Here is a 15,601-nt window from a genome sequence, read left to right on the forward strand (position 1 = left end):
CGTTTCTTTACATTTCTGAGTCTCCTTTGCAAGTGTAATACAGTAGACTTTGCAAGCAGTTGCAATTCCAAGACATTAGATGGCAGTAGTGGATAGACTATGGCAGAGTCGTGTATAAAGAGAGAATAGCCAACTCGATTTCAGGCGATCTTCTCAATGATTGGTCAAAAGAGACTCGCGTGACTACGGGGCACAATGCCTACTACTGACTTTGAGCTAATGCTATTTGACTCGTTACTTTTTCGAGCGGTAAAAATGCCCTGCTGTGCAGCATGAGGCTGATCCACCCGTGAGAATTGTGGAAAGCTTTTATATCGCTTTCCTAACACGTAAGGGAAGTGAAAGTTCTCCATCAACATTGGAGATAATGAAAATTTTGACAAAATGACGGAAAGAAGTAGTTTTTTTCTGTGTGTTTTTTTTTACTTTTACTGGGACCGTGGGTGCAGTAAAAGTTTTATAGAGCCTGCTGGTCACAAAACACTGCAGGAATGTAGCAGCAGAGTGCAGCAAATACAGCCACAAAATGATACTTTCACAAGTATGTTTAGAACTAGATGTAGACGTTTTGTTTTAGTTTATTTCGTCAGAATAACTAACATTAAAACGACAGCAAGTGCATGCATCTGGACACACGGCATTGGTAGCAGTCATGTGCCTGTTGTTTAGTTGGTCATACTCTTTACACACCACTCTTATTACGATGCAATGCCATAATCAGGAATTCATCTTTACCGTTATGCTAAATGTGCCAGTCTTGTCTTTTGTTGAGTCCTACAAAGTGTTTATACTTTTAAGTACTGAACTTATTAAACAACAGCGGTCTGTTGTACCGCACAGCTTAGTTGTAGTTTTCATTACCAACTTTGGAGATGTTGAAATCGCCATATGGAATCGATAATACCAATCGGTAGCATATATATGGCATATCCAATGATCATCGAGCTAGCACATTTTAAAAGTGGTGGAACCTTACTGTACTTTTGAGTGTTTTCTATTGGGCACGCTTGCCTTGTTTGCATGAAAAATGACAACACTACTTAGAGGCGATCTGACTTGTTTCCCTGCCAAGTGTCTAAGCCAATGCCAAGTCTGTTACCGGATGTGACATCACGTGCAACAATTGTATTAAAATATAAATTTTGGAAATTCTGTAAGTACCGATAAAAGTACAGAATCTGGTACCCATCCCTAGCGCCAAGAACTCTTGCTTCTATGAACTACACTCTATAGACAAAAGTCGATTTATTATTCAAACAAGTCATTTGTAGGTAATTTTCCCTTCCTGTAAGCCAGCTGACCAGCCATTAAAATACATTTTTGATCCAATTATGATAAAGCATTTTTCCTTAGAATATAAGTCGGAAAAAGATGGCTTGTATTATTTTCGGGGTCTAGAGCAGGGGTCACCAAACTTTTTGAAACCAAGAGCTACTTCTTGGGTACTGATTAATGTGAAGGGCTACCAGTTTGATACACACTTAAATAAATTGCCAGAAATAGCCAATTTGCTCAATTTACCTTTAATAAATAAATAAATATATATATATATTAAAAAATTTGTATTTCTGTCTGTCATTCCGACGTACATTTTGTTTCCTTTTACGGAAGGTTTTTTGTAGAGAATAAATGATGAAAAAAACACTTAATTGAACAGTTTAAAAGAGAAGAAAACAGGAAAAAAAAGAAAATTAAATTTTGAAACATAGTTCGTCTTCAATTTCGACTCTTTAAAATTCAAAATTCAACCGAAAAAAAGAAGAAAAAAAACTAGCTAATTCGAATCTTTTTTAAAAAATTAAAAAAACAATTTATGGAGTCATTTTTCCTGATTAAGATTAATTTTAGAATTTTGATGACATGTTTTGAATAGGTTAAAATCCAATCTGCATTTTGTTAGAATATATAATAAATTGGACCAAGCTATATTTCTAACAAAGACAAATCATTATTTCTTCTAGATTTTCCGGAATAAATTTTTTTTAAGAAATTCAAAAGACTTTGAAATAAGATTTACATTTGATTTTAAAGATTCTTTACATTTGCCGGAATAATTTTTTGAATTTTAATCATAAGTTTGAAGAAATATTTCACAAATATTCTCCGACGAAAAAACAGGAATGAAAAATTCAATTAAAATGTATTTATTATTCTTTACAATAAAAAATAAATTTGCTTCAACATTGATTTAAATTGTCAGGAAAGACGAGGAAGTAACTTAAAACGTAAAAAGGTATATGTGTTTAAAAATCCTAAAATCATTTTTAAGGTTGTATTTCTTCTCTAAAATTGTCTTTCTGAAAGATCTAAGAAGCAGAATAAAAAATAAATGCATTTATTTAAACAAGTGAAGACCAAGTCTTTAAAATATTTTCTGGGATTTTCAAATTCTATTTGAGTTTTGTCTCTTTTAGAATTAAAAATGTCAAGCAAAGCGAGACCAGCTTGCTAGTAAAAAAAAATAAAAAATAGAGGCAGCTCACTGGTAAGTGCTGCTATTTGAGCTATTTTTCGAACAGGCCAGCGGGCTACTCATCTGGTCCTTACGGGCTACCTGGTGTCCGCGGGCACCGCGTTGGTGACCCCTGGTCTAGAGATTCCTATTTGCAAACCAGCAGGTGGCGCATTACGACTTCTCTCCAAGAGAGTTGAAGCTATTCTTCCTGTCACTTACACTCACTCATGAATGACTGGGACACAAGACAACCCTTGAAAAAAGTGCCTCACAGGTGGTTAGCAAAAAGAATTGAAGGTATGATGCACATTTTAAGTAACAGGTGATCAAGGAATCTGAATATTATGACAAAAATACACTATATTGCCAAAAGTATTTGGCCACCTGCCTTGACTCACATATGAACTTGAAGTGCAATCCCATTCCTAACCTATTACAGCTTCAACACTTCTGGGAAGGCTGTCCACAAGGTTGCGGAGTATGTTTATAGGAATTTTTCATCATTCTTCCAAAAGCGCATTGGTGAGGTCACACACTGATGTTGGTGGAGAAGGCCTGGCTCTCAGTCTACGTTCTAATTCATCCCAAAGTGTTCTATCGGGTTCAGTTCAGCACTCTGTGCAGGCCAGTCAAGTTCATCCACACCAGACTCTTGTCATCTATGTATTTATGGACCTCGCTTTATGCACTGGTGCACAGTCATGTTGGAAGAGGAAGAGGCCCGCTCCAAACTGTTCCCACAAGGTTGGGAGCATGGAATTGTCTGAAATGTTTTGGTGTCCTGGAGCAATCAAAGTTCCTTTCTCTGGAACTAAGTGGCCAAGTCCAACTCCCGAAAAACATCCCTATACCATAATTCCTCCTCCACCATATTTCACACTCGGCACAATGCAGTCCGAAATGTACCGTTCTCCTGGCAACCTCCAAACCCAAACTTATCCATCAGATTGCCAGATGGAAAAGCGTGATTCATCACTTCAGAGAAGGCGTCTCCACTGCTCTAGAGTCAAGTGGCGATGTGCTTTATACTACTGCATCTGACACTTTGCATTGGACTCGGTGATGTATTGCTTAGATGCAGCTGGTCGGCCATGGAAAGAATCCCATTCCATTAAAGCTCTCTGTGTACTGTACGTGGGCTAATTGGAAGGTCACATGAAGTTTGGAGCTGTGCAGCAACTGACTGTGCAGAAAGTCTTTGCACTATGCGCTTCAGCATCTGCTGACCCCTCTCTGTGAGTTTACGTGGCCTACCACTTGGTGGCTGAGTTGCTGTTGTCCCCAAACTCTTCACATTTCTTATAATAAAGCAGAAAGTTGACTTTGGAATATTTAGGAGCAAGGACATTTCGCGATTGGATTTGTTGCATGTGGCATCTATGACAGATCCACGCTGGAAATCACTTAGCTCCTGAGAGTGACCCATTCTTTCAAAAATGTTTGTAGAAACAGTGTTCTTGCCTAAGTGCTTTATTTTATACACCTGTGGCCGGACCAAGTAACTAGGACACCTGATTTTGATCATTTGGATGGGTGGCCAAATACTTTTGGGAATATGTGTATGACTTCACAGATATTGAAATTTCCCAAAAATATTTTTGGTCTTATATATCAAAACAAATCTTAAAAAAGAAGGGTCGCTCTGATGGTACTTTGTCCATAAAATGACTTTAGCGTCATAGTTTAATGGCTGATATTACCTCACTGGCAAAGCTGAGGTCTGGGGAAGTATGAGGAGGTTTCACCAGCGCCGGACTTGATGATTCCTGCTTTGTATCATTCAACATGTCAGCAACAGGGGTCTCAAAATGAACGTCTTCATGCAAAGTCGCTTGGGGGACAAGAGTCTCTACAGCAGTATCAATGCAGCTCGATCTGAAAACAAAAATGTAGCACAAAAATCAAACAAGACCTAAGACTAGTTTGTTGTAAGAATGTATGTAAAGAGCGCTCACCTTTGCGTCACATCCGCCTCACTCTTCTGCTGCTCAGGAGTGTGGTCAGATTCTTCGGACGTGAATTTAGTCTTGTGGCTGACACGGGGACATTTGCTCGGAATCAGCATCTGCAACAATTTATTGTTAGCTGTGGAGGGACTAAAGATCTGGATGAAATATTTCTCACCTTGAGTTCAGCTCGAAGAAGAATCTGACTTTCTGGGGAGGCTCCGTCCAGATGGAACCACTGATCCAGGACCAGTTCTGGTTCTGAGAGCAGCTCTCTAATGGGGACGACTAAAGAGCCCATAGGCAACATCCAGCTGTGGGACAACTGAAGAAACACAAGTGTTAGGTCAACAATGAGCGTACAATGTACAGTGAAGTTTGTTCTTTGTCTTGACTTGAGGATGTGTCTATCTTTCATCAGTTTACAGGAGGTGCAATTGCATATTTTTTTCCCCATTTGACGAGTCTTAATTATTTGCATAAATCAAGTGGGCCAGCGTTCCATGTTTTTGACTTGATTAATTATTTTCAGTCTTTCCATTCATTTCTATGAACCCGGTCCCTCCTCAAAGATCCTTCCAGGACCTCCAGTGAAGAACAGCATAAGGACTTTAGGAAAAGATTTTACGCTCATAAAAAGATGTTTTATTGTAACTAACTCGCTGCATCACAAAAAACGTGGCTGATACAGAAGGACAAAGTGTTCACATGATGGCCAAAACTTGTGTTGGGGAAGCAAAATAATGAACATTTCATATTCCTATAATTGTGACTGAGATTATCACGGTTATTATTATTATTATTACAGTAATACTGAATGTTTCTCAGAAAGTTATTTAAAAGACACTGAAATCTTTCAACCATGTTTTAGACTTAGACAAACTTTATTGACCCACCAGAGAAATTGTTACACACAGTAGCTCAGTTACAAAGGAAATTTTATTTTCAAATGAATAAAAAGATAATATGCTTTACATGGCAGAAGAAACACTAAATATTGTTCTTTCTTCATAGAAGTCATATTATTGTTAATTACGGTTTTAAATGACAGACGTCTAATTAAATGATGTCTTGTCAAAATCAAGCGCACCCAAACTGGGGCTCGAACCCACAAAACTGATACTAAGAGTCTCATGCTCTACCGACTGAGCTAGCCGGGCTACGCAGCAGCACGGTGGAACAGGGGTTAGTGCATGTTCCTTACAATACGAAGGTCCTGTGTTCTTTCTGTGTGGAGTTTGAATGTTCTCCCCGTGACTGCGTGGGTTCACTCCGGGTACTCCGGCTTCCTCCCACTTCCAAAGACATGCACCTGGTTATAGGTTGATTGGCAACTAGTGTGTGAATGTGAGTGTGAATGTTGTCTGTCTATCTGTGCTGGCCCTGTGATGAGGTAGCGACTTGTCCAGGGTGTATCCCGCCTTCCGCCTGAATGCAGCTGAGATAGGCACGTGGGACAAGCAGTAGAAAATGGATGGAAGGATGTGGTGTATTTATGTTAGCATCTAAGTCGTTTACACTGTACTGTGCACCAAATCGGATTTTTTTTTGCCCTCAAGTGACACATTTTTTTTGTGCCAGTTTTAACGCTCCAAAATTCTTCAAGTCTGACCTTTTTGCATCAGATTCAGGCCACATGATCTTTTCAAATGTGACTTCGGACAAAACAGCAATGCGACCTGAATGCTATTTTTTTGTCAGCTTTGAGTGAGCTTCATTATTCGTGTGCGCAGGAAATGACGCAACCCGCCAGCTGGAGTGGATACATCATCACAAATCTGGTTTCGGTGAGCAGTCTTTGACAAATTTTTATTAACTAATTTTCGGTGCATCACTTGTTAATAGTGCGTAAATAATTGGCTCTATGTAATATATGAATAGATATATTTTGTATCCGAAGAAATAGCAATTCTTGAAGGACCGTAATTGACTAATCTAACGTACAAACCCTGTTTCCATATGAGTTGGGAAAATTGTGTTAGATGTAAATATAAACGGAATAAAATTATTTGCAAATCCTTTTCAACCCATATTCAGTTGAATATGCTACAAAGACAACATATTTGATGTTAAAACTGATAAACATTTTTTTTTTGTAAATAATCATTAACTTTAGAATTTGATGCCAGCAACACGTGACAAAGAAGTTAGGAAAGGTGGCAATAAATCCTGATAAAGTTGAGGAATGTTCATCAAACACTTATTTGGAACATCCCACAGGTATGCAGGCTAATTGGGAACAGGTGGGCGCCATGATTGGGTATAAAAACAGCTTCCATGAAATGCTAAGTAATTCACAAACAAGGATGGGGCGAGGGTCACCACTTTGTAAGCAAATTGTCCAACAGTTTTAGAACAACATTTCTCAATGAGCTATTGCAAGGAATTTAGGGATTTTACCATCTACGTTCCGTAAAATCATCAAAAGGTTCAGAGAATCTGGAGAAATCACTGCACGTAAGCGATGATATTACAGACCTTTGATCCCTTAGACGGCAATGCATCAAAAACCGCCATCAATCTCTAAAGGATATCACCACATGGACTCAGGAACACTTCATAAAACCACTGTCAGTAACTACAGTTGGTTGCTACATCTGTAAGTGCAAGTTAAAACTCTACTATGCAAAGCGAGGAACGCCGCCGGCTTCGCTGGGTCTGAACTCATCTAAGATGGACTGATGCAAAGTGGAAAAGTGTTCTGTGGTCTGACGAGTCAACGTTTCAAATTATATTTAGAAACTGTGGACATGGTGTCCTCCGGAACAAAGAGGAAAATAACCAACCGGATTGTTATAGGCGCAAAGTTGAAAAGCCAGCATCTGTGATGGTATGGGGGTGTATTAGTGGCCAAGGCATGGGTAACTTACACATCTGTGAAGGCACCATTATTGCTGAAAGGTCCATACAGGTTTTGGAGCAACATATGTTGTCATCCAAGCAACGTTATCATGGACGCCCCTGCTTATTTCAGCAAAACAATGCCAAGCCACGTGTTACAACAGCGTGACTTCGTAGTAAAAGAGTGCGGGTACTTGCCTGGCCCGTCTGCAGTCCAGACATGTCTCCCATCGAAAATGTGTGGCGCATTATTACGACAACAACTACATAAAACTAGAATGGGAAATAATTCCACTTTCAAAGCTTCAACAATTAGTTTCCTCAGTTCCCAAATGTTTATTGAGTGTTGTTAAAAGAAAAGGTGATGTAACACAGTGGTGAACATGCCCTTTCCCAACTACTTTGGCACGTGTTGCAGTCATGATATTCTAAGTTAATTATTATTTGCAAAAAAATATAAAGTTTATGAGTTCAAACATCGAATATGTTGTCTTTGTAGTGCGTTCAACTGAATATGGGTTGAAAAGGATTTGCAAATCATTGTATTCCGTTTATATTTACATCTAACACAATGTCCCAACTCAAATGGAAACGGGGTTTGTAGATCCAGGCTGATGTCCTTGTTGCCTTTACTTAACTACCATAAAAAGATTAGAACCCTCCCAAATATATTACACCATATACATCCAATCTATTAGTTTAATTTATTGTCACATAAAAAAAAAAACATTTTTGAGGTGTGCCTATTTTTATTTTATTTTGCAGAAGTAGTAGCTATTTCTTCGTTCATTTATGGAAATATATTTTTTTTACTTTGTCGAGCTGTGCATGCAAGTGACGTCAAGGCTACATTGGGGCCACATTGGGCCCCGTGCTGTTTTACTCTGTAGTCTGATAAATATCACTTTTTACTTGGAGTGTAAACAGTCAGATCTGTGCCACCTTGGGCTGCATTGTAAACGTAGTCTATGGTAGCTAGCAATCAGCGCGCTACCTGCCACATAGCGATCAGTGCGCCAGCTGCTTCTCAGTATTACCGTGACATATATCGAAGTGCTGTAATCAATCACAGTTTTACTATAACTACAATTTTAAAATAATACATAACGTTGGATATAGAGAACATACAAACCCTTTATTTATTGAGTCAAAAATATTAAAGTTCGGTGATTTGGTAAAATTGCAAACAGCTAAATTGATGTACAAAGCAAATAATAACCTGCTACCAAAGAATGTACAACAATTCTTCTCAACTAAAGAGGAGAAATATAACCTTAGAGGAAAATGTAATTTAAAACATTTGTATGTACATACAACACTTAAAACCTTTAGCATATCTGTATGTGGAATTAAATTATGGAATGGATTAAGTAAAGAAGTTAAACAGTGTACTGATATGATCCAGTTTAAGAGGCTGTTCAAATTAATAGTGCTTACAAAGTACAAAGAAGAAAAATTATGAGTAACACTTTCAACCTTATTGAAAATAAGATATTCTTCATCTCAGTATGTTAATAATGACTGAATTATTAAGTACATATTACAAAACTGTTGTGTGACTCATTCACGGATGTCGTTTTGCTATTTTGCTGTAAAGAAGGTCAGTGAAAGAATGTATATATTTGTGGGCGGTAGGATTAAATAAGCTTTGCTTCTTTCTACTCCTTTTCGGACATGATGTATTGTGTATTGTGAAATGATGAAATTGCCTGATGTATAATGTTGTAGGTGTCTCATGTTCGAAATAAACTAAGAAAAGAAAGAAAGAAAGAAAACAGTGATATTGTCTAAAATTTTACGACGGTTTGTTACCTGTCGTTACATCCCTTGTGTGTGTGAAAGAAAATTGTCTAAGACAATCTAAATTCCAAACTAGAAAATCCTGATTCCCATTTTTCCAAATACACGCAGCTCTCTTAAATACACTACTACTAAAAAAATATATTATTGGTAATTTAACTAACCTTAACAACCAGATTATCTTCCCTGGGGTCGCGGACAGGGAAGCAGAACGCCTCAATCCACTGAGGCGATGTAGTGCGATCACACACCTGCAGCACACATGCAAGTGTCAGTCACAGTGGTCAACGCCCTCGTTTTGCAACTTTGTGTATTCTAAAGTCCACTCTCACAGTAGTTTTGCGAGATATTTTTCCAAGAACCATCTCCGCTCCCACTTTTGGCTCTTTTCCACTCTTTTTCACCTGATGACAAATAATAAAATAAATAATGATAAAATACGGATCATGGCTCATAAGTGTTCATTAACAGTACCAATAAACTTACTGGTAAACCATCCGCTTGTTCGATGAAGACAAACAAAAGTCCTGCAGATGGAACCGCCTTGTTCTGGTAGGACTGTCTGGAATAGAACTGAAGAACCTGAAGAGACAGAAGGTTTAATGTATGTACAGTACAGGCCAAAAGTTTGGACACACCTTCTAATTTCAATGTGTTTACTTTATTTTCAAGACTATTTACCCTGTACATTGTCACTGAAGGCATCAAAACTATGACACCTGTGAAGTGAAAACCATTTCAGCTGACTACCTCTTGAAGCTCATCAAGAGAATGCCAGTCAACAGTTTTAGGTTATTTCACCTTTTTTTGTTAAGTACATAACTCCACATGTGTTCATTCTTAGTTTTGATGCCTTCAGTGACAATCTATAATGTAAATATACATGAAAATAAAGAAAACACATTGAATGAGAAGGTGTGACCAAACTTTTGGCCTGTGCTGTATATTTTTTTAAGTGGAAAAAACATATTAATACACTTAATTTTTCTGCAAACACCAACCTGATCCAGTTGGTCTGCTTCTGAGACTGTCGGAACCCATTCCAGTATCAGGTGAACTCGACCTGACTTGACATCGTTGAGAGTGTACCACTGATACAGGAAACACATGCACAAGTACACACATTAAATGATTTTTAGTACTAGAATAAGTCAATGACAATGGTACAAGTTGTGTTCATACCTGATCAATGTACTGAGAATCAATGATGTCCTTCAGATTGATCTTCAGTCTGCATTTTTAGAAAATGGCCAGTTATTTGATTGTATTTCTTGTTTGTAAACAAATAACTACAATTATATTGTGACAGCACTTTTTACAAACAAGAGTCACAAAGTTCTACACATTAAAAAAAAAAAACTATACAAAATAATTGAGATCAAATGCAATGAGCAGACAATAAATTAATGTCATTATGTATAAAATTAGGTTGTCAACGTTAACGTTTTAACAAATGTAATAAAAATAAATGATTGTGTTATCAAATATTAATAAAGATTAATCCCATCCGGGTTAGGGCTTAACTGAAGACATGGTCTGTAATTGCGATGAGAAGTGGTTAATTTCGCTTCAAAACAAAACTTTCGATAAAACTAAGGTAACTTGTTTGTATTGCAGTGGCAAAGGTTTTTATCATCACTACACATCAAGTTTAAAATACTATATTAAAGCGAAACACGCACTCAAGGAAGGCGCCGATAGCATGAATGTTATATCGACAACAAGAAGAGGAGAATGCAATGCTGGCAGAATTTACCTGCATGAATGTTTTCAACAAAAGTAGCACAGTTAAGTTAGACATGTGTCCTTGCTAAACGGACAGCCACTGCATGTAGGACATCTAACATCTATGAAGACCAAGTCCTGCACGAAAATGTCATTCATATCGCCACAGCTGATATGTTGTACAAAACCTTGGAAAGGCATATTTACATCAAGGATAAACCAACTGTACTACACAAACAAGCGCATCAAGTTGCAACCACTGGCTGAATGTCAATTTATTTTGCTTACTGGAGAACATTGGACATCTGCAAGTAATCAAAATGGGCTGGGGTCACATTGTACCAAAATAAGACATCAGTTTTGTCATCTGAAAAGGTAAACAGGCTTGTTTGTTTCAACAAATGGTTAAAACAAAGAAGAGTAAATGCAGATTTAAATGGTGCACTATGTTAAGTTGCTTACGAGTGCGCTTACTACATTATCTCTTAGTAATTGTACTTTGTAGGGTTGTACGGTATACCGGCACTGATGAAGTACCGCGGTACTAAAGCGCTGCTTTAAAACATGCTTTGCCAAAGGTGGTATGAATAACATATTAGCACCTCTGCTTCAAACTTAGTTAAACACTTAAATAACAAGCAGTCAGATCAACAGGTAAAAAAGTTAACTAGCTCCTCTGTTGTGCACTTAGTTACATAGACGCGCACACAGCTGTTTGGCTTAATGCCAAATATTTGCGGAGTCCAAACCACCATCCACGTAGCGCAAACTAATGCAAGTGAAATGACTGAATTTCCTGACAAATTCATAGAATTTGTGTCTTATCTTTAACAATGTGTGTTTTGCCTGCTACTTGTCCTATCTGTGTAGTTTCAGCCTTAGTATTGTTTTTAGTCTTTACTAATGATTGTATTTCGCTTAAAGCACAGACAAAGACTGGCAAACTTAAATCAAAAAACATCATGTCAATAAAACTTTTTATTCTATTCCAACCTAATCTTATATTATGGCAGACTATATGTAATATATGCACTCAAATTGTTCTTTGAGTGCAACAAAAATGCCTCGTGTGTTTAATGCATTTTAATCTTTATTTTAATTTTCTAAAATTGTTCTTTGAGTGCAATAAGAACCATATGTTTAACATATTGTAAGACTTTCTGTTAAAATGAAGCCAAGAATTGTTTTTGTGTGGTCCCATTTGTTGTGAAAAGTATCGAAATACATTTTAGTAACGGTACCATAATGTTGATATTGGGACTACCCTGGTACCTTGTTTGCATTATTTTTGCAAAATATTTTCAAAATGTGAACTTAATTCTTAATTTCCTTACTGTCCCCCAGTTTTGAGCAAATTAATGACTTGCAGTCTAGTAACAAATTTAAAAAAACGTTCTTGTATGACATTCTGACTACTGGTACCTTATTTTATTTTTTATCCAAATATTGGGAGTATTTCCATGAGCAAATGTTATTTATGCAAGCAAATAATAACCCAAGATTATTCATGATTAATCACAGTTCTTAAAATAATCACTTCACAGCCCTGGTATAAAATAATACAAACAACAACATGTTTGTCCACTGATGTGTGATAATCATGTATTTTCTCCCTGTTGACAATAAATTTTCTAAGCAAAAATAGCTTTATTTGCACTTCTCCAATCCCAATCATATTTTGGCAGCAGCAAGCATCATGTCAGAATGCACAAAAGGGGACGGTAGATGTAAATATCAATCGTTACGATACCCACTAGCGTGATGAGATTAATACTTTTCAGTTTACCCCCTAAGTTTGTTTTTCACAAATATCTGGGATTTTTATATTGTTGTTTATTTTGTTACATTGGGTATTGATTTATTAATATTTGTTATATTGTTTACAAACTGAGGGAACAAGTTATTTAGCCAATGAAGCCAAAAAATTTCAAATAAGGCAATTGGAATTTTTACTTTTGTTTACTTATTTTGCACGGTTGACTTTATCTTTCTCGAACAATCATATGTAACAAAAGAGAACAGTTATATTACTTTTTTGATATTGTTATATTGTGTTAAATTGTGTTACATTCTTCACATTGTTTACTTAAAAATGTTTGATTGATTGATTGATACTTTTATTAGTAGATTGCACAGTACAGTACATATCGGTACAATTGACCACTAAATGGTAACACCCGAATAAGTTTTTCAACTTCTTTAAGTCGGGGTCCACGTTAATCAATTCATGTGGTCTTGTTTTATTCAGAATAATGTATAATTAACAAAGTGAAGATAAAATCATAAAATAATTCCATGATCAAGTAAAATGTATCGATATCCCTAACCCTGTATTTTCATAGTCCATTTTAAAATTAGCAGTTTGTTTCATAAATATTTATTACACACCATGACATTCTCCAGCGTGTGCAATCAAATATATTTAATGTAAGTGTGTGGCATGATTATTCTTGCTGATCGGTCAATAAACTGCAGAGAAAAGTCACAAGTTGAGGCAGACAGTAGTACTTTTGTACATGTAAAGCTGAAATCATCAACCATGTGAGACCAATATTTTCAACTGTATTTTGGCGCTCACAGTGCCAAGAAGCCAAGAGTTGCTATATTTGACAATATTTACAGCATGACAGTACAGTGCTGATGTGAGGAATGTGCAGTTACCTTCCCATGAAGTCATCCTTCATGTCCATGTCTTTATCAAGCACCTCCAGTTGTAGCGCCTGACCGGGCAGCTGGGTCAGAATCACCTGAAGAAGCAATAAATTGCATCGTTTATCACCAGCCTAACCGTTATGCGTGACTATACTTGTGGTCGGTAAGTAACCTCTGGTTTTGGTACAGAGGCACACCAAGTTTCCACCTGGGGTAAAAAAGTATTAAGTCAGCCACCGATTGTGCAAGTTCTCCCACTTAAAATGATGACAGAGGTCTGTAATTTTCATCATAGTTACACTTCAACTGTGAGAGACAGAATGTGAAAAAAAAATCCAGAAATTCACATTGTAGGAATTTTAAAGAACTTATTTGTAAATTATGGTGGAAAATAAGTATTAGGTAAAAGCTCTCACTGATGGAAGGAGGTTTTGGCTCAAAATCTCACAATACATGGCCCCATTCATTCTTTCCTTAACACGGATCAATCGTCCTGTCCCCTTTGCAGAAAAACAGCCCCAAAGCATGATGTTTCCACCCCCATGCTTCACAGTAGGTATGGTGTTCTTGGGATGCAACTCAGTATTCTTCTTCCTCCAAACACGACGAGTTGAGTTTATACCAAAATGGATACATGGATGATACAGCAGAGGATGGGGAGAATGGCATGTGGTCAGATGAAACCAAAATAGAACTTTTTGGTATAAACTCAACTCGTCGTGTTTGGAGGAAGAAGGATACTAAGTTGCATCCCAAGAACACCATACCTACTGTGAAGCATGCTTTGGGGGCTGTTTTTCCGCTAAGGGGACATGACGATTGATCCGTGTTAAGGAAAGAATGAATGGCGCCATGTATCGTGAGATTTTGAGCCAAAACCTCCTTCCATCAGTGAGAGCTTTGAATGGTTGACCAAATACTTATTTTCACCATAATTTACAAATAAATTCTTTATATTTCCTACAATGTGAATTCCTGGATTTTTTTTCTCATTCTGTCTCTCACAGTTGAAGTGTACCTATGATGAAAATGACAGACCTCTGTCATCATTTTAAGTGGGAGAAGTTGCACAATTGGTGGCTGACTAAATACTTTTTTGCCCCAGCTGTAAGTGATGGACAAGAAGTGTAAATTGCCTCGCGATATCATCACGTGTCTATCCTGCAAATAGTGGAAGGTATATATGTTGCCAACGTGTTAACGTCAAACAACTCTTTAAGCCACGGGTGTGAAACTAATTTTAGATCGTGGGCCACATGGAGAAAAATCTACGCCAAAGTGGGCTGGACTGGTAAAATCACAGCACGATAACTTAAAAATGTAGACAACTGTAGATCATTTTCTTTGTTTGAAAATAAAAAAAGCACATTCTGAAAACATAGAAATCACAATGTTGTTGGTTTTCTGTTGCGGTTAATCATTTATTTGTCATTATTTATATTTTCTGAATACATTATGTGATGTTCATCCGTCGACTTATTGGTGTTAATTTTCAATCTATCAAGATGAAAACAATTACATCAAAATCAAATTACAATATGTGTTTTTATGTGTGATCATTTTCCTCGACTGATGCACGAACATCATGTGGTTTATTTTGTACATATGTAGCATCATCTACAACAGGGGTCGGCAACCCGGGGCTCTGGAGCCGCATGCGGCTCTTTAGCGCCGCCCTAGTGGCTCTCTGGAGCTTTTACAAAAATATATGAAAAATGGAAATGAGGGGGAAAAAAAACATATTTTTTGTTTTAATTTGGTTTCTGTAGGACAAACATGACACAAACCTCCCTAATTGCTATAAAGCACACTGTTTATATTAAACATGCTTCACTGATTCGAGTATTTGGCGAGCGCCGTTTTGTCCTACTAATTTTGGCGGTCCTTGAACTCACCCTAGTTTGTTTACATATATAACTTTCTCCGACTTTCTAGGACGTGTTTTATGCCACTTCTTTGTCCGTCTCATTTTGTCCACCAAACTTTCAACGTTCTGCATGAATGCACAAAGGTGAGTTTTGTTGATGTTATTGACTTATGTGGAGTGCTAATCAGACATATTTGGTAACTGCATGACTGCAAGCTAATCGATGCTAAAATGCTATTTAGGCTAGCTATATGTACATATTGCATCATTATGCCTCATTTGTAGCTATATTTGAGCTCATTTAGTTTCATTTAA

At 37.1% G+C, this 15,601-nt stretch overlaps 1 protein-coding gene across 1 annotated transcript in view; it reads right to left on the reverse strand.

The window, feature by feature from the left end:
• The window catches only part of esyt1b (extended synaptotagmin-like protein 1b), an 87,024-nt gene that overhangs the window by 27,649 nt on the left and 43,774 nt on the right, over positions 1 to 15,601 (reverse strand). Inside the window, exons 19-27 of the mRNA XM_061875135.1 lie at positions 13,429 to 13,514; positions 10,225 to 10,273; positions 10,044 to 10,133; positions 9,529 to 9,624; positions 9,375 to 9,446; positions 9,207 to 9,293; positions 4,580 to 4,726; positions 4,411 to 4,520; positions 4,156 to 4,330 (exon numbers count right to left, since the gene is read on the reverse strand). Of these exons, the coding sequence (XP_061731119.1) occupies positions 4,156 to 4,330; positions 4,411 to 4,520; positions 4,580 to 4,726; positions 9,207 to 9,293; positions 9,375 to 9,446; positions 9,529 to 9,624; positions 10,044 to 10,133; positions 10,225 to 10,273; positions 13,429 to 13,514 (912 nt within the window). The remainder of the gene's footprint in view (positions 1 to 4,155; positions 4,331 to 4,410; positions 4,521 to 4,579; positions 4,727 to 9,206; positions 9,294 to 9,374; positions 9,447 to 9,528; positions 9,625 to 10,043; positions 10,134 to 10,224; positions 10,274 to 13,428; positions 13,515 to 15,601) is intronic.

This window comes from Nerophis ophidion, linkage group LG16 (assembly GCF_033978795.1).
Source record: "Nerophis ophidion isolate RoL-2023_Sa linkage group LG16, RoL_Noph_v1.0, whole genome shotgun sequence".
NCBI classification, from domain to species: Eukaryota; Metazoa; Chordata; class Actinopteri; order Syngnathiformes; family Syngnathidae; genus Nerophis; species Nerophis ophidion.